At 36.8% G+C, this 27,548-nt stretch overlaps 1 protein-coding gene across 3 annotated transcripts; it reads right to left on the bottom strand.

The window, feature by feature from the left end:
* Window positions 1–291: 291 nt before the first annotated feature.
* Window positions 292–27,548, bottom strand: LOC120195227 (symplekin-like). Of its 3 annotated transcripts, none has more exons than XM_039197297.1 (27): window positions 27,191–27,548; window positions 26,774–26,933; window positions 26,327–26,413; window positions 25,041–25,137; window positions 24,674–24,845; window positions 10,544–10,718; window positions 10,004–10,138; window positions 9,299–9,895; window positions 8,578–9,186; window positions 7,517–7,585; window positions 6,973–7,086; window positions 6,624–6,869; window positions 6,299–6,346; window positions 6,039–6,185; window positions 5,535–5,696; window positions 5,390–5,452; window positions 4,304–4,414; window positions 4,114–4,197; window positions 3,970–4,017; window positions 3,768–3,842; window positions 2,290–2,385; window positions 1,903–1,983; window positions 1,751–1,822; window positions 1,536–1,580; window positions 1,338–1,421; window positions 1,113–1,216; window positions 292–810 (listed from the first exon to the last, which is right to left on the bottom strand). In XM_039197297.1, the coding sequence occupies exons 1-27, from the start codon at window positions 27,394–27,396 to the stop codon at window positions 690–692; spliced, it is 4,008 nt and encodes a 1,335-aa protein (XP_039053228.1). In that variant the 5' UTR covers window positions 27,397–27,548; the 3' UTR covers window positions 292–689. The 3 variants fall into 3 exon arrangements, with proteins under 3 accessions (XP_039053228.1, XP_039053230.1, XP_039053229.1); XM_039197298.1 differs by having other exon boundaries at window positions 293–810; window positions 26,327–26,410; XM_039197299.1 differs by lacking the exon at window positions 8,578–9,186 and having other exon boundaries at window positions 26,327–26,420; window positions 26,775–26,933.

The raw sequence follows: 27,548 nt of genomic DNA, 5'->3' as shown, positions 1-27,548 counted from the left end.
AATCATGCACGAATTCAAACTGAATTGGTTTGACTAATTTTTCAAGTATTACATAGTTCGCTATTTTAAGTTCAATTAGTTGTTCGTATTCTATGAATGTAATGATTAATTCTAATATTTCTATTTAAAAATGTATATCCCCTAGTAAATATTTTGAATTTCAGAGAAGTTCATTTTCATTCATGTACTGCAAGGGAAATCAAAATCAATATCCCATAGTACTTTTTTTTGTATTTTGAAAAATTAAACAACAAACAAAGATTAAAAATATTAGCTTTAAGGCACAACGCTTCCATGTAGGCTTGAGCCAACTGATATATTTGACATTTAATTCTCTTTTGCCTTTAAAATCAAAATGCCCCGTGACCTAAAACTCATTGAAACAGGACCCCTGAGCCAACACAAGTAAACCCCTTGATACATAAGAGAAACCTTATGCGGTTTATATGATACACATTCAATTTACAGATGCCAGAAAATTGCACAAAGCTGGAGGTAACTCATCAATCTTCTTCGTTGCTTATGCCTTCTCTAGAAATGCTTATTTCACGACCAACTAGGTATACGTGTTCTCATACCGAATCAAGCAAAGCTCACATGCGAGGTTCATTGTTACGATCATCCCAAAAACCATTGCATCTGGACTCGGTGTTCAGCTGGTCAATTAGAATCGGATCAACTTTGAAATATTATGTCGTAGTTGCTCCCTGAACAGAAGAAGCATCTGACGAATGCAAGTTTGACATATGCGGTTGCTGCTGCGGCTGCATATGCTGCTCATTTGCAAGACCGAGAATCGCAAGCGTTGATCTACCAAAATGTATTAAGCAAATTATAAATCATTAAAGCATGCCAGCATAAAAAGACATATGAACTCATGTTATGGAAATAAAAGATACTTTTATAAAAGCTTGAACTATATGCAAAAGATACTTATGTTTCTTATTTTTTACTGAAGCATTGTCCACAACGCCTTGTTAACAGTAGATCGAATTTCTGAAATACTAGTTGAATCAAAAAGAAAAATAGAAGCTGGTGTTTTCTTCCCCCCCCCCCCCCTTCCCAGTTTTCGGCACAGGGAAGGTTCTCGATTAGAATCCAGAGAACTATACCTAGGCAGTGAACCTTTTATATTTGGTTGGCTTGCATAAGAAGCTAGGGAACTCCTGAGACTGCCAAATTTATTCAGCGTGCTCTCGAGTTGTGGCGGCGGCAACTGCAATCACCCAAACACAAAATGAAAGCTGTAAGCCTAAACATTATGACCAAAGAGCCAAAGGTTCTTTCAAATGCGCCAGGGAAAAGAGGGAGTTCATATGTAGTAGATCCTATTTTACCTGTAATAATACAGGAAATGAATGCGGTTGTGTCTGAACCACACACTTCAAGAACCCAACCCACAACTTCGGCATTCTCCAGATCTACACTCAACAAACAGAATAATTTTAGTTGTCTTGCCCGGCAACCAGCATGTGTACTGTATGCAGTTCTTGTGCGGGAGGCAAGTTCTTAATTAGACGGGTTGAGTCACTAACCTGTTTACTCACAAGTTTGGATAGGATTTCCATGACAAAATCGACCTAGATACAACAGAAAATAGGGCTCAGAAGATATGGTTTCCAATTAAGTCAAGAAGGTAAAACTTGCACGAACATCCAAAAACAATTGAAACAGACAGCCAAGTTTGTTACCCAGAAGTCAAACAGCTTTAGCAGCAAAATGTGAATGAGATGAAAATATGGTTACTTACCAGGGTAGGGAAAGCATCAATTGCCTGAATAACAGTTCTCATGAAAAGTAACGGAAGAGGGACCTGGTCAACCTGAATAAAAAAGGAAAGGAAAGCATTACTACATATGCAAAGAACGGTATTAACACCATATAAAATAGAGCATAACATACCAACTGATTCAAGGCCTTTGCTAAGACCTGCTGGGTGAAAACTGTGCGCTGCTCGAAACAAGCTGAGCAAGCATCTGTTATCTGGAAAAATTTTAAAAGAACCACAGACATATCAGCTAGAGGGGGACCGTGTAGAAGAAAATACAACCAGCTATTAACCTCTCAAAATGAAAATTGCTTTGCAGAATGTAGTGCTCCAAAGTTTGCTTAGCAAAAGGGGAAAAATGGTGCCCCAAGGTTTGATTACATCCTACTTGGTTAAATACTAAATTAATTTATATGGGAACGGGTGGAGCATACAATAAAATCAAAATAGCTCGTACAGCAGGAGAGAATAGATTTCTTTGATCTGGGAAATTATAAGATTCAGTTATATAAACAACGCACCTTTTTGAGTGGAGGACCACCTTTTTCAGGAAGGATGTCATGGATGGCTACCAATACTTCAGCGGGGGTCAAGGCAGGACCAGTGTGGGCTGAACCCTGCATGAACAAAGGAAAGGGAAACACTTCGAATTACAGTTTTGTTCCATCAATCAAAATTCTTTAAAGATAAGAAAATACATTGAAAAAGCAGCCATAAAACAAGACAACTTGTAGGCTACCTATACAAGTTCTTTTGCTTCCAATCTAAAGAAGAGACTGAATAGTGGCATCTGGGTGCAGATGCAACAACATTGTGAAATATTTTAACTTTAGAACTAACTTGTATGGATAGGTTCTCTTTAATGCACATCTATTATGTTTCAGTATTGACATTCTTTCTCATTTTTATTAATGAAATATGATTTTATTTTATTTATTGTAATATTTGGTTAAGGCAAAGCAAAATACAACCGCAAGACCATAAATCAAAGATCATAAAATCACTATCCTCGGGATTTATTGATTCTAAAAGTGCCTTGTTTCTTCCTTCGGAATGATAAAGTAGGGTAGTGACATGAAGCAACTTCTAAGAGTACACAAATAAATAGAGCAAACTCATCCCGAAATTTCATATCTAGGAGTTTCAGGGTAAACATTATCCTATTCAAGGCAAAAAAATATATATTAAGGGTCCATTTGTTTCATAAAAAATAGATTCCGAAAAATGAATTTCGTAAAATGAATTACATTTCCTGAAAAATATTTTTTGGAAATCATTTTACAGTATTTCGATGATTTTGTGTAATTCATTTTCCATTGGTTGGTAATTTTTTTAAAAAATCTTTATTATAAACATTAAATGCAATAAATAATATTATTTTTTATTATTTTTCAAATATTAGAATAATTTAACTAATATTATTTATGTTAATATTATTATTAGAATATTATATCTACAATTTTAAATAAGAAGACTAATATTATTATATTTTATTAAAATAAAAACATTATAAATATATTAAATGTTTATTAAAATAAAATAATATATTATTAATTATATTAATTACTTATTAAAATAATAATATAAAAAATTATATTATATTTTAAGGAATATATTGTAAATATTTAACAATTCAATAATATTATTTTTATGAAATTAATAAATAATATTAGTTTTGTTAATAATTTATTATATATTATTAAAATAAAAAAAAAATGATATTAAAAATAATATATTAATATTAAATATATAAAAATAATAATGTTTTGAATGTTTATGCTTTGAAGTGGAAAGTTCGTAAAATGACTTAAAAAAACCAGTCTGCAAGTCATTTTTCAGAAAATGCAAATGAAATTCAGTTGACAAGGAAAATGAATTACATTGACCATCTCTTTTCCGCCAACCAAACACTGGAAAATGAGGAAAACATTTTCCGGAAAACCAATTACAGGGAAACAAACGGACCGTAAAATTGAAAAAGAATAGCATTCACATGTACCTGCAATATGTGAGCAAGTGCAAGCTGGAACTTTTCCAATGGAAGGTCAACAAGCCGAGGAAAAATAGGTAACACCTGAGAACGGTTAATGGTTCAAATCAGATCAGCACCACTAATAATTCACCGTTTGTTTGTTTTTCTAAATGCAATGAATGTAAATAGTCAGGCTAAGAGATTTAACAAAGGAAAATTCAGAACAAACCTCATTCTTGGAGAGTGAAGATAGCATTGGAATGAGAATAGTAGCATCCTGCAAGTAAACAGCGATAAGGGTGTTCATAAGGCAAAATCATAATCATTAGGAAAGATTGTAAGAGGCAGAAATCATATGAGCTAAAAAAGAAACCTTCAGCTTAGTCTCATATAAATGCTTCACAGTGGCTACTAAATCAGGAGAAGGAGTTGCCTCTTGGGTCAATACTTGCAGCACCTTGATAGAAAACAAAACCACTATCAGTGTAGTTCAAGAATAAACAGAAGAAATAGAGTTCCAAAGCTGAAATAAATTTAAGAATACAAATGGAGATAGAGCCCACCAGAGTTAACAGATTTTCACTTCCTTGGGGTGGGTCAGATATTATTCGGAGCAACTGAGAATAAGACTGACCCAAGGCTCTAATTACAATAGGTATATGGCGATGAAAAGCCTACACCAACAACAAATAGAGTAAAAATGAAGGTATCAAGGTACCAATAAAAGTTACATATACGATAATACAAGGTAACAAGTAGCAACAATAGTAAAGATGAAAGTTCAAGCATCCAACAAGAAGGTTCTTGGTCAAGAACTGTATCCAAAAAAGGTTTAAAAAGTGGAAGTGGGACAATCTAGATGTCATCTGGCAGAATTTCTCAAATTTTCTTACATTACTGCACGTATGGGTTGGTAATTATCAATGGCTCACAATTCCCATGCAAAGGAAGCCATTGATTCTCACAAATTGTTCACAATTATGTGCTGAAAGAAAAGAGAATTCCACAGTGCACCCTGCAATTTTACTCGGCTGGGAATTGGGACTATATTTGGTAAGGATGTAAAACTTCCATCAACCAAGGGCCATAAACAAAAAGATAGAATCTCATGATAACTTTGATCAAAACTAAACTCAGCCTTGACTTAAAACCAAAGTGCTAACCTAATGAAAACAAGTAATAGATAACAGATCGATCAAGATTTGTGGTTTAGTCAAATAAGATAAACTAAACCAAGTAACCAATATTAGCTTTAGACCTTGTTCTTATCTACACAATTTATTTTCATATATGTATGATACATACTAGAAGATCACATTCAAGCTTTAAATCAACCTAACCGCAGGCAGCTTAGAAAACACATACATTATGAATACCCGACAAGAGTGACCTTAGGCTTTCAGAAGTTAGGTATATCATTAAAACCAAATCACTCTACAACTTGTGTTTTTTCCCAGGAAACATATGCTCTTATTTTATTTCAATCACTGGAACAGATGACAAGTTGCAAACCATGCAATATCTCTGTGGAGCTACATCAACCTCCCATACACCAGAAAACATGTTACAAGGACATGCAGCCTAATCTAATCTATTCCTAATAATTAAAAGATGAACAATACAGAAAGTCAGAAACAGACAAGACATACCTGCTTTACAACTTTTGGTGCTCGCCCATAAATATCAAATAAGAGTTGAAGAAGACTAGGCTTCTGAAAAAGGAGGGAGAGTCAATCAATTATAGGCCACAAATACACACAAAAAGAAACAAAGGAACAACCAACAGAAGCAAACCTTTGTGCATAAAGCAAAAAACAGAGAAAGGAATCGTTGAGCTTCAGGCAATGACACTACTGAAGAACTACTACTTGCTGATTCTGTATTTTCGGGGTCAATTCCAGAAGCTCTGGGCTCTGAAAGTTGAGATCCACTAGTAGATGTGTCCCCACTTCCAACCTGAAGAATTTTCAGCAAGAAAAATTAAGATAAAATTTTGAAACAAATTAAAGACTGGCAACAGTCTTCACTTTTATCAATCAGGACATGCTGAAATGCAAGCTGTGTAGCTACTTGTACTAGACTGACAAAAGGTGATATACACTGAATATGGCTCGGGTTCTCTGGCAAGGCATACAAGAGAACTCACAATAAAACTTGACAAAATACAGTGAATACAGTTTTCAATCATATGCAAATACCAACAAAAGCCCAAATATATTAATCTAACAAACCTAAATATTGACGTTTGACAAACTTTTAAAAACAAACAAGCAGGGGCCTTTAGAAAATATCCCTAACCTCCCTTTCAACTCTTTCATCAATGGATACAGACTGCATAAACTCAGCACCTGCAGCACGCTGACCCACAGCCGACAGCATCATATTTGTTGCAAATTTCTCAATTTCCCCAGATATGTAGTTTAGTTGATAAAGTTTGTTTGCTACCTGTACAGTATAATTCAGGAAAGTGAGAAAAGACCAAGTCTTTGCAACAGTGAGCCAAAATCTTTGATGGCTTGATAACGGAAAAAGATGTTATAAAGGAACAAGTTGATTACCAGCCGGATAGCTTTCCCTCGAATATCATCTTGAGAATGAACAGCACACTGCCGTCCGGGAAGAGTAACAAAAATAAATCATGCACAAAACACAACAAGAAAGATAGAATGGGACTAAAAGCATTATGATGTTTCTCCACCCCATGTTGAAAATAATAGCCTAGGAAAACTGAAAGATGTTTGTCATGTAACAATGGGCTTTCTCACAGGTAAACTAAACATCAATAATATTATGGGATAATTATTAGACAAGAATTCAACAAATGTATATTTATGCATGATACCAACAAACAATTCCTAATTAAAATTGTCGTAGCGAACTTACCTTCAGTACTATACCTAAGCAGGCTTGCCGATTATTTGGACGTCCCAAAATTAAACTCCAGACCACACCAAGGCCCTGTGTCACACGTTCAGCATCACGAATCTCTTTCCCAGTAATATCAAACACATCAGAAAAACAGAGATCATCTAATAGTTTCAAGGCAGAGTCAGGCAGAAAAGGAACTTCACCAAGAAGTCTGCTAAATGACTTATCCGAGGCTGGAAGAGTGTCCAGCAATGATTTGGACTGCAGAAAAGTAAACAAGATAAATCCATTATTTTTTTCTTCTTTTTTTTTTTTGGGGGGGGGGGTTGAATATGAAGTTAGTTCACTTAAATACTTAGCTTACCACTTCTAGGAGGAATTTTTCATAAAGAACAGCTGCATATGAAGAGTTGTCAACTGAATTTGTAACTGTGTGAGAATAAAGATGGTAGAGAACTTGCAATACAATCTCGTGACCCTGAGAAACATCAATATAACACAACTTTATACAACTTGCAAATCTATCTTTGAATGTCAACAACAATCCATGAAATTAGGTCACACAGAAAACATCTACTACAGTAGGCACTGGAATCCATCAAGTTAGAAATTGAATAAACAAGAAAATGGTTTCACATTTCCCTTCTTGACCAAATAAACAAGAAAAACAATCAAATGGAAGTAATGAAGACCTGAGATTAAGCCATACTGTAAACCATTGTCAAATTAATCAAAAGAAAACTATTTGGCTAAAGAAAATATTGTCGCAGACACCAAAGAAGCATAACATTAGAATTGACCAAATGAAATGTAAACCATGTTATAAACAGAAGAGTACAGCTGAGCAGAACTAAACAAAAGAGAGTCAAAAATCAAAAGCAGCAAAGAAAAAATTACAACTTGAATACCTTTTGTTGTTGGTAATCCACGACAATTTGTTTCCCCAACATGACGATAATGTCATCATCGGCATCAATCTGATAGGAAACATAACCACATGATATTTGAATGTCATCTAGCATAGGCACTTAATAGAACAAAGAATTGAATGCTAATAGTCTAAAGGTCAAAAAATTTGAGAAATCATCCAACATAATTCTAGATTTAAGTATGCAATTTAGTAAAATACGAGGCAGAACCATTTTGCAAACTAGTCAAGTCCAGGATATGCAAGGGGAAAAGAAGACTCCCACACATTGAGAAAAGGAATAGAACATTACTTCAGTAACCCATAAAGGAAACTAAAGACTTTCAGTTTGAGAAAAGCTATACCTTCTAAAGAAGACTCTTAAACATGAAACAAATTTGTTTCATGTAACCAAGACATGGATCTGTCTACCTTTTCCCCTTCATAAATAGATTAAATCAAACCCATTTATCCACAACCATATTTTCTCAGATCTATGGTGGTTTGTCTCCCCCCCCCCCCCCAAAAAAAAAGTAACACCGATAGATTTTCCCTCTGTCCAATGTATTAGTTGTCAATGCCCAGTGCATAGCATATTTGCCAAGCACTTCAACAGCAATTCATTAAAAAAAATGAAAAAGCTTATACTATAACCTGAAAAATTTTGCCTACTGGCCTTTGAAGCAGACTGCTTTTCAGCAGAACCACCGACACACTATCATTCATATTGGACTCTATTGCTCTAAAAGAGGTGGTTGCCTCTGTTCTCAAGCAATTAGATGGTGCTAGAAGAGCTTTTAAGGCACATAACCAACGGGGTGAGTTCAGAAAAAAAACTTTTGGCATTCATCTAAAAATCTATAGCTATTATGTGGTATGTAAGCTCTGAACTGATGTTAAGGCATTACTCTTGATTCAATCGGCAGCACTTTCCATGATAACAAATGCCAAGATTTAAAACAGTACAATGTTAAGTCAGGAAAGAGAAAAGGCAGCAGCAAACATTCAGAGAATAAAGACAAATCATAATGTATACATATACAAATATATGTAGCATGTCACCTGACCAACCAACCGGGAAAATAATGCCATGCACATTTCGTTACAGTCTGACCAATAAAGATGCAGGTATGATTCAGCGATCTGTTGAACTGCTGATTTTCTCACACTTCTTTTCTGCTCTTCAGTTAGCTCAACATATAATGGTAGCACAGGTAAATCACGACCAGTCTCATCCAAAGAAGATACGGTTATGGAACCTGGGAAATTCTGATCAGACTCTGGAGACAATGATTCATCGGTATCATGTTTCACTTCGGCATCTGCTTTCAATTCAGCTGATTCTACATCATCCATATAAGGAGAAACTGTGCGATTGGAAGGACTATTGACCTCTAGAATGGGAGCAATGTCTTCCTCACCTCCCACAACATCCCCTTCGGGAGATGGTTGCTCAACACCAACAATCGATGAACCTTCTATTATCTTATCATTGCTTTGAATGTTATGCATAGAATGCACAGGAGGGGTTTCGACAACTGGCACTGAAAGAGGCTTATTAGAAATAGAACCATCAAATTCAAATATTGCAGTTACACTGTCCTCCAGAACAGGTGTGGATGACATTCCAACAGATACAGCAGCCCGTCGTGGATCTAGGCGACGGGGATCCTGAAAAAGTTAGCGTTAACTTCCATTTGACGAAATGCATTTATAAAGATCCTAACCTGGGAAGGTTTAAACATTTTGGAAAAAACATATGATGACAGACAAAGGCAGTTACCCTTCTTGGGTCACGTTTTGAATCTGCAGCAAAATTATTGACTGTAGATGTATCAGATATGGATGAACCGGTTGTAGCAGCTGAAGTAACAGGCAATTGGGGAGTTGAAAGTGGAGTGTGCAAAGGATTTGTTGGAACAGGTGGAAAAACTTGAACCCGACTATTTATGTTAACGGCTTGCTGAGTTGTAGGCAATGTCCCAACCTTCGATAATGGAGGACTTTTTGGCAAGTGCCTCATATTTGTGATGACAATCTCAGCCAGCAGATCAGGATGGATTTTTGAAATAAGAATTTCAAGAGATTCAGCAGCTCTTTCTCCTTCTGCAAGTAAAGCACCAATCATTGCAATCATTTGCTCAACGGGAGTTAAATTATCATCCAAAAGTGGAAAACTAGGAGATGCTCCATTAACAGAAGAAAAATCCTGCCCGGAATCGCTAATTTGAGTGGGTGGTGTCGAGTGGGAATTGGGACCAGAGCGAATACGCTTGGAAGCTATCTCAAAACTATTTGTTAGTTCTTCATTATCTTGAGGCATAGATCTTTTCTTTGACACATCCCCTAAAATATATGCTTGGCTTGATGCTTTAACATCCTGAAAACATGTTCTATTTACCATGAGAAACTGGTAAGAAAGCTACCAAGCATTGAAACATGTTACGCAAATTATGTACTGAACAGTTTTCTTAACAAAAATCATTACCCTGACTGACTGAATTTCCCTGGAAACGCGCTCACGCTCGCTATTTTTTATCATCTTTTCAACCTGTCTGATGACTTGATCAGAAGCATCCCCTGCATTCATTGCTTGTAGAGCTCTAAGCAATCTCTCTCTCGACTGGTATTTAAAATAAAATACCCAACTTGTCAGGTGGAAAAGCATTGAATAACACCTAAAAGTCAAAATTACTAGTTGCAAGGGCTATGTTCCATTTTTACATTCAACAAGCCAGGAGTTGTCAACAAAGCATTTGTGATACATAAATCCTTTGACCTTTCGGCCTTTGAATAATAATTCCACCAAGAAAGCGATCAGTCATCAGTCATTTAGGGAGAGAATAATAAAGATAAATTTAAAAAATAAAAAGCTAAAAAGCACTAGAAGACATTGATAATCAGCAGCCAAATTCTAACTGATTAATGTACATATTAGTTACAACAAAAAACATCATTTAACTCTAGATTCGGTATATGAATTGCACCCCACCCCACCTCACACACACAAAAGAAAAAAAGAAGTTACCTCTACAATGCCTGGATAAGTACACCTCAGGAATCCCAAAAATGAAGTTCTCAAGGAATACTGAATACTGGCTTTATGAAATTCCCTCACCGTCTCAAAGTTTGGATTAAAATCAAGCAGTGCAGAAAGAACAGTGGCATAGTGTTGGGGTCTCTTCCTCGCTATGGCAGCAAGACTGACAAACAAAAAAGGGTATTAATTACAGAAAGATAACATAAAGTATCTCTAGCATTGGGAAAAATATTCTAAGTCCACACAATCAAACAACTACAAGAATGAAAAAATAATTGCTGAAACTTACACCTATTTCTGGACAAGATAAAAAAAGAAAGAATAATTTTTTTGAGACAATCTTATAAGTTGTCACAATCAAACTAAAGTTCAGATAAAGGTTAGCTTTTAACTACAATAATTGGGGTCCTAAGCCGTTTCGTTTTTTTAACTACATGCTCGAGGAGGAAGGGTTCTCTGGGGTGGTTGAGAATTCCTTATTAAATGTTAGTAATGGTATGGGGTGTAGGGGCTTGTTCTCCATTCTTTAAGGAACTAAGAAGGCTATTCGGTCCTGGCCAAGCAGCAACCAGAGGGGGTTTTCGGAGGCTATTGCTGATCTGGAAGCCAGAATAAATATCCTGGAGTTGAAGTCTCAAGTTGGGGGCCTCTCTAGTCAAGATAGGGACCTTCTTGTTTTGACGAGGAAGGAACTGTGGGATTTATATAGGAAGGAGGAGAGTGTTTGGTTTCAGAAGTCAAGAGCGAAGTGGATTAATGATGGGGATAGGAATACTAAGTTTTTTCATTTGTGTGCGCTTAATAGAAATAGATTCAACTCCATTTCAGCTCTGAAGGTGGATGATGATGTTGTTACAGACCCGGAGCAGTTGAAACGCTTTATTTTTTAATATTTCAAGGTCAATTACAACTCTAAATCTACGTTAGAGGTGGACGAAATAAATCTCAATTTCGCTAAATTGACTGATGACCAAAGGAAGTTCCTTGAAGGGAAATTTGTTGACGACTTTCACAAGGGAAGGAATTGGGAACATGGAGTCAATCATGCGTTCATTACGCTGATTCCTAAGGTTGTTAATCCGGAAGTTATTGAAGACTACAGACCCATTAGCCTTGTAGGCAATTTGTATAAAATAATTTCCAAGGTGCTTTCTAGAAGGTTGAGCTTTGTCATTAAAGATATTGTGAGTCCATCGCAGTTTGCCTTTGTTCCTGGAAGGCAGTTAATTGATTGTGCTTTCTTAGCTAATGATGCCATTGATTTCTGGAGGAAAATGAAGAGGAAAGGTGTTGTTTTCAAGGTTGACTTTCGTAGAGCTTATGACTCGGTGGAATGGCCGATTTTATTGAGACTGTTGAAACTGATGGGGTTTGGAGATAAGTGGATTTCTTGGATTAATTTGTGCATCTCTTCTGCCTCTATCTCGGTTCTTGTGAATGGCTCTCCTTCAACAGAATTTAAGTTGGGCAAAGGGCTGAGACAAGGTTGTAGTCTGTCTCCTTTGCTGTTTAATTTAGTAGGGGAGTTACTGAACTTAATGCTTGTTAAGGCTGTGGATTGTGGTCTGTTTTTTTTTTATAAGATTTGAAGGTCTCTTTAAAAACCTCCTTCTTGATTAATGGAGCTTGTAAAGAAGCTTCTTAATCATGGGAAGGAGGAAAAGAGTGCCTTATAATTTCATTGAAGAAAATAAAAATTACAACCTTGGAAAGAGAAATCCAAGTAGTACCCTTACAACAATTCTTGAGCCTTAAAACCGAACTATAGAAGTCAACAACATAATAATCATCCTATACAAGCCTTTGCTAGAGCATCGGCATCCATATTAGCTGTCCTTGCAATCCATCTAACAACCCCCCCGACGGTTTTAAGACACTCAACAATATCTCTAACAATGAAATCATAAACAGCTGGACATGGGACAACCTTATTAATCCAGTCTACTGCAACTCTGCTATCACTCTCTATGATCAACCTATCTTTAACCCTCCCTAGGACAGAGGTAAAGAAAGAGATACCCCTTTGGATAGCTTTAAGTTCCTTCAATGTTGGAGGTCCAGAACCATCCGGTTCCTGAAAAGAACCAATGATTGCACCAGAATGATCCCTCATAAGACCACCCAGACCTGATTTTTCCCAATCACAACTAATTGTTGCATCCACATTCAACTTGATGAAACCCGTAGGGGGAGGTAACCAAGGGGTTATGGAAGACTTCAAGAAATTGTAGGACGAGTAAGAATCCCCTATAGAAGGATCAGAGATTAAGGAGTCCTTAGGAATAGAAACATCCTTATTCTTTGCTAAATACCAAGAGGCCAGCCTAACTCTTGTTAAGAAGAATAATTCAGTCTGATCGAGCTTCCCCCCTTCAAAAACTATGTAATTCCTGAATTTCCAGATTGTCCAAATAACAGCCCCAGGAATGAAAGTCCAAATTACCGAATTAGATTTCAACTCATCCCAAGCAAGAAGAAAATTTTTTGCTTCTGCAGAAAACACAGAACTAAATCTCCAAAAATTTAGAAATTTATTCCACAAAGACCACGCAACCGAACAGGAGAAGAATAGATGCGAAGAAGATTCTTCAACCATTTTACAAAGAGGGCATAAGCCATCCTCAATACCTTGAACTCCTCTTTTAACCAATTCAGATTTAACTGCAATTTTTTGAAGCACAATTTGCCAAACTAATGTTTCAACTCTAGGGGGAACCAATCCTCTCCAAACAATCTTGTTCCAGAAATGAGACTCTTCTGAAATTGAAGCACAACTCTTAACACAAGAACCGACTGTATAAACCCCATCCCCACTGCCTTTCCAGATCAATCCATCGCTAGAATCAATAGATAGAGAGAAAGAAGAAATGATGCTCACCAAATTGCACCATTGTTCAAGCTCCCAATCGTTTAAATTTCTTCGAACTTTAACATCCCAAATCCAACCCGAAGAAAGAAATTCCCCGAACTCACAAAGTTTACCGAATTTATTAGTTGACAGTGAAAACAGTCTAGGAAATAGAATCTGAAATGGAAAATCAGCAGCCCAACTATCTTGCCAAAATCGAACATGCTTACCATTTCCGACATAAAACTTGCACAAACTACGGAACTTACAACCAAATGAGTCTTGTTTGAAATGGTTATTAACCACTGATCTCCACAACCAGGAGGATTGAGAAGGAATCTTGCTATCAAACAATAGTCTAGAAGAGTCAATGTTGTATTTGCTACAAATAAAATTCCTCCAAACAGAATTTCTCTCATTTGCAAACCTCCAAGACCATTTCCCTAGCAATGCTCTGTTCATAAAAATCAGATTCCGAACTCCCAAGCCTCCCTCAGTCTTTGATTTGCAGACATCATCCCATTTAACCCAGTGTATCTTCTTAATACCATTGCCCCCTCCCCATAAGAAATTAGACATAATAGAATTGAGAGTCTTGAGGATAGAAGCTGGAATCTTAAAAATAGACAAAAAATACGTAGGTAGTGAGGACAGAACGGATTTGATCAAAACCAGTCTCCCTGCTAAAGAAAGAGTAGCAGCCTTCCAACCTGCTAATTTAGAGTGAAAATTCTGTACCACTGGTTCCCAGATAACAGAGGAATTCCTAGTAGCACCTAGAGGGAGTCCTAGATAATTAGATGGGAAGTTTCCCACCAAACAACCAATAGAATCTGCCCAAGTTTTAACCTCCTGTTGGGATATATTAATCCCGAAGAGTCTGCTTTTCTTCAGGTTTAGTTGCAGCCCTGACATAACCTCGAATACTCTAAGCACCCTCTTCACATTCATAATTTGAGTCTTCGAAGCTCCACAGAAAATAATTAGGTCATCCGCAAACTGCAAGTGTGAAAGATTAAAAGACCCCTCCTCCTTGCCAACTGTCAAACCAGCAAATAAACCCTCCGAAACAGCTCTTCGAATTAAAAGATTCAATAATTCCCCCACTAGGTTAAAAAGTAAAGGCGAGAGTGAACATCCCTGTCTAAGACCCTTGGCCATTGGAAACTCCTCGGATGGAACCCCATTAACTAACACTGAGATTGAAGCTGTAGAAACACATCTCCTAATCCAACTTATCCATGTGAAACCGAAACCCATTTTTTCCATCACCTTGAACAAGATAGGCCAGTCAACCGTATCGTATGCCTTTTTGAAATCAACTTTAAACACACAACCCTTTAGCCCTTTCTTCCTCCAATAATCAACACCCTCGTTAGCAATGAGTGAGCAGTCCAAAATTTGTCTACCGGGAATAAAAGCGAATTGAGTCGGGATTATAAGATCTCCTATACAACTTCTAAGCCTCCTTGAAAGACACTTGGATAATATCTTATACACTCCTCCTACTAGGCTTATAGGTCTATAATCATCAAGACTTCCAATGTTAGATTCCTTAGGAATAAGGGTAATAAAAGTATGGTTAATACCATGTTCCCATTCTTTCCCCACAAAAAATCTGTGAAAAAACTGCATAATATTCCCCTTAAGAACAGACCAAAACCTTTTAAAAAAACCCAAATTCAATCCATCGGGCCCCGGAGCTTTATTACTATCACAAGACTTTAGAGTTTCCCAAACCTCCTCCTCGGAAAACTCCTTCTCTAAAAGCATATTCTGTTCGAAAGAAATTCTGGGGAAAACCAAACCAATATCTTCAACTTCTAAAGTAGACCGATCATTATAAATTTTGAAAAAATAATCTTTGACCTTGGCTTTGATAACAGTTGGATCGTGAGTAGTATTCCCATCAACAATTAAAGCATTCAGAGCATTTCGTTTCCTCCTAACTGAAGCACAAGTATGAAAGAATCTTGTGTTTCGGTCCCCATCATTAAGCCACTTCTTCCTAGAATTTTGAAGCCAAATCTGCTCCTCAATTCTGTGAAGTCTCCATAACTCTGCTCTACAAACACTAAGCTCTTTAACAATCCCCTGAACAGAGTTGTTATTCAGCTGCTGGGCGTCTTCCTCAAGCTTCTGAATTTTCTTTTCCAAATCTGATATTTCTACTCCCGGAAATTGATTCTTCTTCCCTGACCATTTCTTGATGGCAGCTTTAGAGTTCTTCAAAATACTTAAGATCCCACCTTTTCTCCCAGTCTTCTTACAATCTGTGATAGAATGTCTGACCATATCCTCAAAGCCGTCTTCCTCCATCAGATAATTAAAGAGTCTAAACGGTCTTTTCCCCCAATCAATATCTTCATCTTTCAATAAAATAGCATTGTGATCTGAAAGGGATTTAGGAATAAGAGACTGAGAAATCTCAGGAAAAGTAGCTAAAAATTGACCATCCACCAAAAATCTGTCCAATCTAACAAAAGTTGGATCATCTTGGTTATTACACCAAGTGAACCTTCCCCCATTCAAAGGCAGATTAATCAAACCTAAAGACTGAATAAACTGAGAGAAAATCCTCATAGAGAACCTATTCTGTGCTTTACCCACCTTCTCATCTTCACACAAATAAACATTAAAATCTCCTCCAACACAAACCGGCAGGTTCTGTCCAGAGATGAACACACTGAGTTCTTCAAAAAAACTCTCTTTTTCTTCCTCCACTGAAGGCCCATAAACATTAATGAGGACACTTCTGAATTGATGCAGCCTGAATTTCCCTACAACAGCAATGAATCTTCTGTTAATGTAGTGATTTTCCATCTCAAACACATTGTCATCCCAACAACATAATAAGCCCCCTGAAGAACCAATAGCTGGAGATTCAATAACACTCTGAAGATTATTCAGTCCATTCCTTCTCAGAAAAGACCTTTGAACCTTCTCTACTTTAGTTTCTTGTAACCAAAGAAAAGAAGGATATGAGGTAGAGACCAATCTCTGGACTGCTTTATGTTTCTCTATTTTCCCCAAGCCCCTAACATTCCATGAAATTATTGCTAATTTGTCTTTCATTAAAATTTCTTGAGAACCTGACTTCCCCACTATGGCAACTCAACTGGCCAAATTCAAGCCCTGTTCTAATTTAATTATTTTGTCCAGAAAAGCTTCCTTCCCCTTAGTAAAAGAGACCCCCAAAATCTGACTCACTTGCCATGTGGCTACTGCTTCATCTAAAAGCTCTGAAAATTCTGTAGAAGAGGCTGTAGAAATATCTACATGTTCTAGAGCTTCTCTTACCAATGATCTTCTTGCCCTTCTTTTGCATAATCCTGATTTGGAATTAATCAAATGACTGTCCTTAACACAACCCTCTGGCTCTCCATCGAGACTACTACTCCCAGCTTTCTCTACTAAATTTGTCTCCTCTCTGCCTGGAAAATTAAGCTCTGCTGCTATAGAAATCTTTTGTATTGGCGTGCAGACCTGATCACATACTTTGTTTTGAACTGGAACAACCTCTGTACCATTAGTTTCCTTATGAATCTCCCCATGCCATTGTTTTCTCTCCCTCCTTCTATAAACTTTGCTGTAACTGGCCATTCTCCTTCTCTGTAGAGGCTCACTTTTTGTGGATAGCGAGCTTCTATGCACCACCATCGCTTTCTTTCTTAACTGGCTCTTCAAACAATTCGAGTTAGGAACTATCAGCGAAAAATTAGGATCAGGAACCTCAATATCTACACTGGCAGACGAAGCTGAAATGCAACTGGTCCCTTTATTCTTGTTTTTAACACTGCTAGCCTCTATAATTCCCCTGTTTTTAACCAGTTTACCAAACTTGTTAATTGTATATCCTGGCCCAGAAGGAAAAAACTTTGAAGCCTCCGATCCAGTCAGCTCATTGTCAACAGATAGGGCCTCCGGCCCATTAGCCGAAATATTTGAATTTCTGATGCCCAAACCTGCAAACTCACCTACTATGGTATTCCCACCATTCTGAACACCTGACAACCCTCTTTTAATGCCTTTCCCATGTTTAGAAAGTCTTGGAAAGTGCATTTCCCCATCAGACTGTGCTGTTCCGAAAGAGACACCATCATCATTCCACAAGTCAACCTTCTGTCTGAACATCTCTGCTGATTTGACTGAACTTTCCTCATATTCTGACTTCTCCCTGACTCTACCTTCCTCAGACCCCAACTCGCTATACTGTTTCCCATCTGCACCGATCACCGGAAAAAATTTGAAGAAAGGATTTGCATCTTCCCAGCCCTCTCCAACTTTGATCTTGATCCGATACGATCTGCCATAGGATCCAAAATTAGTGAATTCTGGAACATCGAAAGGACTTGCAACTCGCAAAAGAATCCTCACAGACGAGAGATCCTCCCTGTTCTTAGTGGACTCATGGATTTCTACCATACTTCCCCATCTTCCAGCAGCTCGTTCCAAGAAGGATTCATCCCAACATAACAGAGGAACCCCACTTAACTCAAGCTGACAATAAGCCATTGGAACACCTTCTTCATTCAGTAAAGGTGCTAATCTATCAAAACAAAAGTTTATTACATCTCTCTTCTTTGTCCATGCCTCCATCATTTCTTCGAGAGATTTGAAAATGATAACACAGGAATTATGGGCATAACCCCAACCAACAATCTGAACTTCGTAACCATTAGTAATGAAGAACTCCTGAACTGACTTAATATCTAAAGAGAGCTTAAAAATCCCTGTTAAAGTTCTTTTGACCCAGTTCCGATTCTCAGAGGGAATATGCATTTCCATAACATTCTTCAATGCTTTCTCCCTTTGATTCCCAACAGAATGTGTCTCCCTATACCCCAAAGTATTGTTCCTCATATCCTCAGTCAGTAAAGCCTCTTTGTATGATCTGTCATCCCTAACACTCCTACTGGAAAAATCAGCCTCTTTCAACTTTGAAGGACCTGCTGTAATCGAAACTGGACCCAACTGAACTGGACTATTCTTGGCCACATTCCTTGGACGAACTTCATTGTATTTTGCAACACCAACTGAAATCCTTCTCCCATCTATCAGTGAATCATTTAACATATCAATTGCTCTCCTCAAACCAGATTCCCTCTCAAAGGGTTTAGTGTTGGTAGGGAGGCAAATCCTTTTCGTTTATCTCACCTGCAGTTTGCAGATGATTTAATTTTATTCTGCAAGGACTCTTCTACTCAGATCCTTAATATTAGGAGAGTCTTGAGAGTTTTCAGTCTTATGTCAGGGTTGCATCTTAATTTATCTAAGAGCAAACTGTTTGGTGTCAATTTGGAGGAGTATATTCTCAAGAACTGGGCTTTCGTTGCAGGCTATGGGGTGGGGTCTCTACCAATGACGTACCTCGGCTTACCGATAGGCACTAGCAAAAATTCTGAACTTTTGTGGGAACCAGTAATCCAGAAGTTTTACTCCAAATTAGCTGGCTGGAAGGTTTCTACTTTATCGATGGCAGGAAGGCTGGTGTTAGTAAAGGCAGTTCTGTCTTCATTGCCGATCTTTTACCTATCTTTGTTCAAAATTCCACTTAAGGTAAGTAACAAACTAAACTCTATGATGGCTAATTTCCTTTGGGGAGATAGTTTCACTAAGAGACAGATTCATTGGGTTAATTGGAAAACGGTGTGTCAACCTTATGAGAATGGCGGATTGGGAGTCTTGGATTTGACTTTGGTGAATAGAGCGTTACTTGGGAAATGGGTTTGGAAGTTTGTGAATGAAAAAGACTCACAGTGGAAGAAGATGATTTGTTCTAAACATAGCACCTCTACCTTATCTTTATCGGTTAATGAGGCTGTCAATTCGCAAGATTCGTGGATTTGGAGAGGAATTGTGAAGAATTATGAGAAAAATGATGGTATAGGGGTCGGTCTGAGGTCGAATTCTAAGATACAAGTGGGGAATGGAAGATCCATTGTTTTCTAGAATGATATTTGGGTAAATAATTCTACCTTAAAAGATCAGTTCCCTAGTATCTTTGCCTTATCGACCAATAAATGGGGTAGAGCTGCGGAGTTTGGCAGTTATGTTAACGGTCGTTGGATTTGGAATATTAATCTTAGGAGGAATTTATGTGACTGGGAATTGGACCAATGGATCTCCTTGATGTCACTGATTGATAACATTGATCTGAAGGATTCTGTTGATGATTTTCTGTCTTGGTCAGGGAAGGGTGATGGCATTTTCTCGGTTAAATCTTGTAGAGAAGCTCTATCGTGTAGTTCAGGGGGGACTTTTCCATGGAACAAGTGGGTTTGGTCTAGTTTGGAACCTCCAAAAGTCGAGACATTTCTATGGCAGGTATCTCACTTAAAGTTGGCTGTTATAGTGGAATTGAAGAAAAGAGGCATTTCATTGGAGGGTGTACTATGCCCTCTTTGTCTTAAAGAGGATGAAACAATTCAACATCTTTTTTACTTTGTCCTGTGGCTTGGGATTTGTGGAATAGGTTCGCTAGGATTTGGGAGCTGTCTTTTGTTTTGCCTAATGATCCCAGGTCGTTATTATCCTCTTGGTCCTCTCTACGGCCATTTTCTACTATTTGGAATTTTATCCCGGGAGTGGTGTTGTGGTCGGTTTGGAAGGCGAGGAATTCAGTGGTGTTTGATAACGGGACTGTGGATAGTTCTTTGTTGTTCTTCATTTGCAGGTTCAGGCTGGCCAAATAGTTCTTAGCCAAATTTCCGAAGGTAAATTTTCAGGTGGATCTTTTAATTGGGGATCCTGTGTTGGCAGATAGGGTTTCAGTTAAGCCTCTCAACAAGCAGATGGGTCAGTGTTGGGTTCCACCTCCTCCTGACTTTTTTAAATTCAATGTAGATGGGGCGGTTACAAGAGATGGTCTGCAGGGTGGAATCGGTGGATTGTTGAAAGATTCTCATGGCTCTACTCTAATTTCCTTTTCTAATGCTACGGGACCAGGCCCTCCTGTGTATGCTGAATTGAAAGCTATTAAACAAGGAATTGATTTATTCCTTTCTTCTGAATGGGTCCTGAAGGGAAGATTAATTTTAGAGACTGATTGCAAAAAAGCAGTGGACTGGATTTCGAGGATTGATGTTGCCCCGTCGTTCTTTTCGTCTCTAGTTGGGGAGATTGGTGCTTTAGTTTCTGTTAGAGATATTTTGGTTAGGCAGATTCCTAGGTCTTGTAATTGGGAGGCTGACAAATTAGCCAAGGAGGGGATTGGTTGATAGGTTTTAGTAGTCTTTTACTTTGGTGTTTTTTTTCTGGTGGTGTTTTGTTTTATGTAATCTTATGTTAGTTGGGTTATTAATATAATGGGGTACTCTTTTCCTCCTTCGTCAGCTGCCTCTGTTCAAGAGGCAACTATTAGGGAGGTTTTTAATGAGGCCTCCTATTCTTATAAAAAAAAAAAAGATAAAGGTTAGCTTTTCATTCAGATACTAAAGATGAGAGTGGCACGATAGAACAATTAGAAGAAGCTCATTTCTGATTCCTTATCCTAACAGCCCCAAAATAATTTAGCGACCCCCTCCCCCAACCCAACACCCTTTCTCAATTACTGATAAAGCTTTAAAGCAGTACGTAATCAGATGAACCCAAAAGAAAACAAAAAATGCAGTTGCATAGCATAAGCAAAACTTAAGCAACACATTGAAATGCCAGAACAATATTTCTAAGCAAGGACTCAACAAGTATACAAAGACCTTCAAAGCAAACAAGAGAAAAACCCTAGATCAACCATCCATCATTGACATTAGTCTCTGTTTGATCACTAGCTTTTACCCAAGAGAAAAATAATCTTCCCTGAAATCAACTAATGCTCCCTATCTCTCCAAGACTTCTGTAATTTGCTCGGCACTGTAGTCAAACCGAACTTTCTACAGATGTTACCAATATTTCCAACGAAGCTTTCTATAGATCAAGCTAATTCCCACATTCCAAAAGCAGAGTCAAAATTTATCTAGAATCTTTTTAACTATCATCAATGAACCAACAATTTGGCAACAATTTCTTAACTATTAAGCAGGATACCCAGGAACAATAAACAGCGAAAACTTGACTCTACAAGAAAGCTGCACTTTCAACCACTTTTGGTTTCAAACATAAAACAATTCAATAGTAGAACTTGAGAATATCTTATGACTCATGGACACACCTATATCTCATAAAAATTAGTCAAATGTCTCCATTCAAAATCCACATTCTAGGTCAATTGAAACTATAGCAGGACTCAAGACACATGCACGTTAAAGACAATTAAATAACATGCATAAGAAGGTGATACTCCACCCAACAGTATTACCAGAAAAGAACATTAAGTAATATAAGTGCTTCCACACAAGACGCCCTTTTAATTACAAATTCCAAAAAAAATGGATTTAAAAAAATTAACACATTCAGTTTTTCTCCATATATTCTGTATATAGAGAGAAAACAATTCAAGTTAACTAAAGATGCCAACCAATAATTCAAATTAAACATGCTCTAACTAGGCAGGCGAAGATAAAACTCTGAACAAAATCTGCCTCACAAACGTTCCCTATATTTTACAGGTAACTAAAGTCAATATGATCCTGCTGGAAGAATTTATTCAAGAAGTTCTAAAGTGAGAAAAATAAGACTAAATCCTTAAACAACAACCCTTCGTTAGCAGTAAAACAAATATAATATGAATGTTTCAATCACTAAAGGATGGCTCCTATCTTGTTATTGAGATCAGTTCAACATATTCAACAAGGCTTACATTTTAAGAGCACTGTTGATTTTTCAAATAGATCAAGTGTACAATAGTTAAAATCACTTCCCAGAGAGAAATCTTTTATGGAATGCCACTCAAAACATCAGTTACTCAAGCAACTTCAGACCTTGAACTATGACCAAAATAAAAGTAATCTAAATGATGTCAGGTCAGCAGTGATCACTGTTGAAACATACATACACAATATTATGGGGGGAAAATATCATGCATACAGCTGTCAAGAATGCAGCGAACCATTGCATCTACTCCCTCAAGAGAGTCAGATAAAAAAAGTATTACTAAGAAATCAGATAACCGTATGTATTACTCTGATTAACGAAAAAGGTTCCTCAATGAATGCAACCACTGAAACCAGGAAGAATAGCCTTTATGAACCCAAGTCAATATAGCAACTAGGCATGCCTACCAACAACACCTGTCTTTTGTATACAATGGCCAACCAACAGACATCACATAAGATGCCTTTAAAAATTTTCAAGTTCACACAGTCTGACAGTCATGCCCAAGTATATCATAGAACCTAGGTACATATCATGCAGGGAACAATCCTACAAAGTGACGGAGTTTAAGCAATTTATCTTTTCAGGACATAATATTTTCTAACATTTAAAATGACAGTATTTGGTTACTTATAATTAATAATATTAACATGATAAAGGCTTTAATATTGCAAACAATATTCTTTGACCATTTTAAACCCAGTTTATTCTTTACCATTCCGGACAGTTTACTCCACCAGATATCCAATATATAAGACAATACCACCCATTTTTCCCTGCTGCTAGATATCCTATAGTATACACAATTTTGATCTTAATTATAATGAAGATGCTATCTGACAGAGAATGCTCCTGCATCACTATCCTTTATGAAAACAAAACAGAGAATGTACTTCTAGCACAACCACCAATCATGTGGGCAAACCTGCTAAACATACAAAAGATGGTGCAACCTGCAAACTTAACTTCACTTTGTTCTTGCAATATGGGTATTTACATCCAAAGAAATAAATTGTATATTATTAACAGTGGACCAATGAACAAGCTTGAAGTACACACCATCTCATCATGCAAAAGTTCTGAGCAATTTTCTAGACATGCTTGCAAAAAGATTGAGTATTATCTTAAAAATTCTGAAATCTTTTGTTTCTGGCCAAAAACATTCCATCTAACTGCAAGTTGTGATAAACACTATACATTTTGGACTTATACGATAAAGGCGGGCGATTAAAATAGTAAGGAAAGAAGCTGCTAAGATAAAAACTCGGAGGAAACTAGGAAGTTCTGATGATAATGGTACAAAGTTTATGATGATGCAGTCTCCCTTTTGGAAGGGAAAAAACTCCCAACAATGCCAGCCAAAGTATAAAAAAACGTACATCTCAAACCAAGAGATAATATATATATATATATATATCTGATCATTTATTACCGTTTGTTAAACAGACGGTTCCAGTGGTTTCAGTGGTTGCATCGCAAACATAATCATAAAAATAATTGTAAATCATAGAATGGAAACATCACATAGTAGCAGGATAATCCCCAGTTAAAAAGAATTTTGATTATTAAAATACTTGATGTGCATCAACTGTTGTAAAATAACCAATACATTTTAAGGTAGCTTGTATATTTTCAGCTGTACAATTATACAGCAGATACCAAAAATATTATATGATCCCCCTAATAATTTACTTCAATGCCTGATCACCAAGTTTCTCAGCATGAGTTGACTGATGATTATGTCCATTGCTTAACCATTCCTATCATTGGCCAATGGTGCTCCATAGTACAGATAAATGTGAACATTATCTAACCCTGTAACTCCCAATATCTGCTCCAGCAATGCAGCAGCATCCAGGGCCATTAACTCCTCAAAAGAGAGCTGAACAACATGCTGCAATGGTATCACAAACATGCACTTGAACTTGCACTATAACCTGCTTCCAAGCTTTCATCAATCCCTCCAAAAGTTTTAAAGATGGTAAAACAGAGGGGAAATGCTACACACAGTGCAGTTCCCATATTATAAAATTTAAATATTGATTTATCATATGGACAGTAAACACAATTGATAAGTATGCATAAGTAGAAGTACCATTACAAAACACTGATCTTCTAGCTTGAAAGTAAGAACTATTCAGTTATGACAGGATATAGTTCCTTAGAATAAAAAGGGAAAAGGTGAAGATGCAAATAAAACGCCTACAATGGGAAAAGCAAAGGGCAATGTGTAGCATTCTTGAACAAGTTAGACTTAACACCAACGCTGATCAACCCCAAAATAAAAAAAAATAAAAAAAACTTTTTCCACATCCTCACAAACAATTATAAGTCCTAATATGGAGATTAGGAGAGGGGAGCAAACATGTACAGCTTTATAATCCCCTCATGATTTTAAACTCCACATGTCTAGATTTTATGATGATATGGCCCAGAAAAATGACACAAGAAGGAGGAAAAGATAGAATACCATAAATTTCAAATAAAAACAACTCACTACTAGTTTCAAAAAAACTCACCAATTGACAATATTGATTGTTACAGCTCCAGGTAGACTACTGGCTGATTGCAACATTTCAAGTAAAACAAAAAGATTCCTGTTCGCATCTGATGTTAGAGCAATTGGATCCAAAATAGGATGACTACCACTTAGCCATGATATATTAAAAGTCCGTCTACTTCCTCTGGTAGCTATAGAAACATTAAAAGGGATAAGTTTCCATATATATCAGTAACTATAGAATATATAAATATAGAGATACTGTGAATGACAAACAAAACAGAAGACCTATGCAAACCCAAAAAAGTCAAACTTCCAAACATGGCTATATGACCCTTAAACCAAACCATGTCCTCGTGGAGCCCTTCACAATTGGAATGCAATACCTTCAAACTTTTCATAATAAACGTTGTCGGGTGTAAAAAGTAAGATGTATGTCTCCAAAAATTTCAGCGCCAGCAACTTTATCCCAACTGGACCAGGCTACAAATATGATAAAAAAAACATAGATTAGAAATGATTAGCGAGTTAATAATATCAAATCACTGTAAAATTAAATAATTCTCAAAAGACAACTAAATAATTTATGAGTAACAATAGTGACGGAGAAGAAAAGAACATAAATAAGTATAAAAAATATCAAACAAATACCACTACCCAATACAACATTAGACCGTGCACCTCGCCTCTTTAAGGGAAAAAATAAGGGATCCAGAATAGCAAATTTTCACTTTTTTCTGTCTCAAAAGAACAATCTCCCACAAGAATTTTCAGAGCCAATTGCTCACATCAAGGTATCAAGTTAAGAGCCTTATCCATTTACCGCTGATACTTTGGTGCATAAAGGTTGCCCCAGATATATATTTTAGCACACAAAACTTTACTCTAGGATCAATCACCACCTCAAGATAAGACAAGTATTTGTTTAAATCTCATCTGATAATTGTCATAAAAGAGTTACCCAAAACTTATCCTGTGTTATTATGATCACATATCACATTGAAATAAAAAGCTTTGTAACACAGTTTCTCTATGGAGTAAAGATGGACATAAATGAAACCTAATATCCCATAAATGTTTCTTATAGTTAACATTAAGAAGCTACTCCTTTTTACATGTCCACCAATCAACCAGCCTTCCCCAAAGGAAGGAAGGAAGAGACAGACAGACAGAGAAGACTTGATAAATCAGTAACAATTTTCAATTAATTGAAATTTTTTAGTTTTTGGCCTTTTAAGAATTCAACTTTGTTTGGTCAATCATTCAACGCACCACTTCCTCAAAAGTACTACATGAAACTTATGAAACATATTAAGTAGTTAAAACCTACCAGTGTCATCTATCTGCAACTTTTTAAGTATCACTTTTTTTATATGGCCATATGCTTCAGCTAATTTTTCCTATATGACATTTTTTAATTATTGTTAGATGAGAAAACTCTATTAAAAGATATATCTCTTTCTTTTAGAAAATCAACCGAAAGCTATTTGGTATATACATTTTCAACCATCAACCAACGAGATCTCCTAGAATTATCTCAATCGCAGAAGGTCAGCATTTAATTTAGTATTTTAATTTATCAAACAGCACCTACCTTCGTCAAAATAGTCAACCATTGAAAATTAGCCCAAATTTGTTAAGTGTTTGGAAAGCCAAAGTAAATATGCCATACCTGCAATGCAATGGAAAACACACCTTCCTTGAACCTAATCATCCACATCCATAGTTCCTGAACCCACTGGTCAACTTTTCCATACTGCTGAAACGATAATTTCCAGGAAAAGAAATTTAAGCCTAGGTAAGAAAACCAAATATTTTGACATAAAAAAGAAAAGGCAAGATAATAGGGCTGAATCATAAATTTCTATAGTAGTCCAAAACTAATGCAAAGAAGCTATCATCAAGTGGTTAAAATATCACCAAGCACTCAATCAGATAGAACAGTAACTAAAAACCAGCAGCAAACTTTAATGATTCATAGCACATACATTGAAATTTTAAAAGTATTGTGCTCCAATTGTACATGGTGGCATAAAATCCAATCACAGAAGGGAAAATCGCTAAAATGATATCTGATTAGGTTTGGACTACAGGTTTATTTAAAAAGGGAGAAAGTAACCTGTAGTGTCATTTCTTCCAGAACACTGCAGAAGAAGTGCGTGCCAGTAACAATAGATTGTTTAACAACATCTGAGTCAACATCCCTCAAGAACGCTACTAAAACTGGTACAAGTACAGCAGAATGCTCTATCGTCCTCAATGCAATATCTTCAATTATCCTGCAAACCATTGACCAAAAAAATTACAAAAGACATTATAAATGTAACATCAGAGAACAAATAAAAGCAATTCTTCTTACGCAATTGGATCAGTAATTTTTTTAATCTTAAGACTAAACATTTCGAAAAAAATGCAGGCTCATTAATCACCGAAATATCAAAACTAAGAAGCAGTTAAGCATAAAGTGATAGAATATAAAACATTTAAAATACACTTTTATATATAGAAAAATAAAGAAATAGGGTTTGAAACTCACTCGAGAAGAAATTTCCTGACGAGAGTATGAGGAGAACGCTGGAGGTCGGCGACGTAGGGGAAGAGATCGGCGGTGGATGAAGAATCGAGAGAGGAAAGAATGTCCCTGGCCTGTTTAAGAGAGGAAAGCTTCACGGCCAAATCGGAGTGGTTGATAGCGGCGGTGAGGAGAGAGAGGGCTTGGTCTCTGGAATCTACAACGATCATGGCATTTGTCTTTCCCCCAAAAGAATTTTGATTGACTTTTGGTGGGAATTGTGAAGAAAGGGGAAATGATTTAGGGTTTTGAAGGGTAAGGGCTTAGAAGTGGAGGGCGGATCGTATGAAAAATTTATGAGGTTGGAGAGAGAGATGAGGAT

The sequence above is a fragment of the Hibiscus syriacus genome, unplaced genomic scaffold (assembly GCF_006381635.1).
Source record: "Hibiscus syriacus cultivar Baekdansim isolate YM2019G1 unplaced genomic scaffold, ASM638163v2 tig00117010_pilon, whole genome shotgun sequence".
In the NCBI taxonomy this organism is placed as follows: Eukaryota; Viridiplantae; Streptophyta; class Magnoliopsida; order Malvales; family Malvaceae; genus Hibiscus; species Hibiscus syriacus.
The sequence above is the reverse complement of the archived record's forward strand: the minus strand, read 5'-3'. Positions and strand labels throughout refer to the sequence as shown.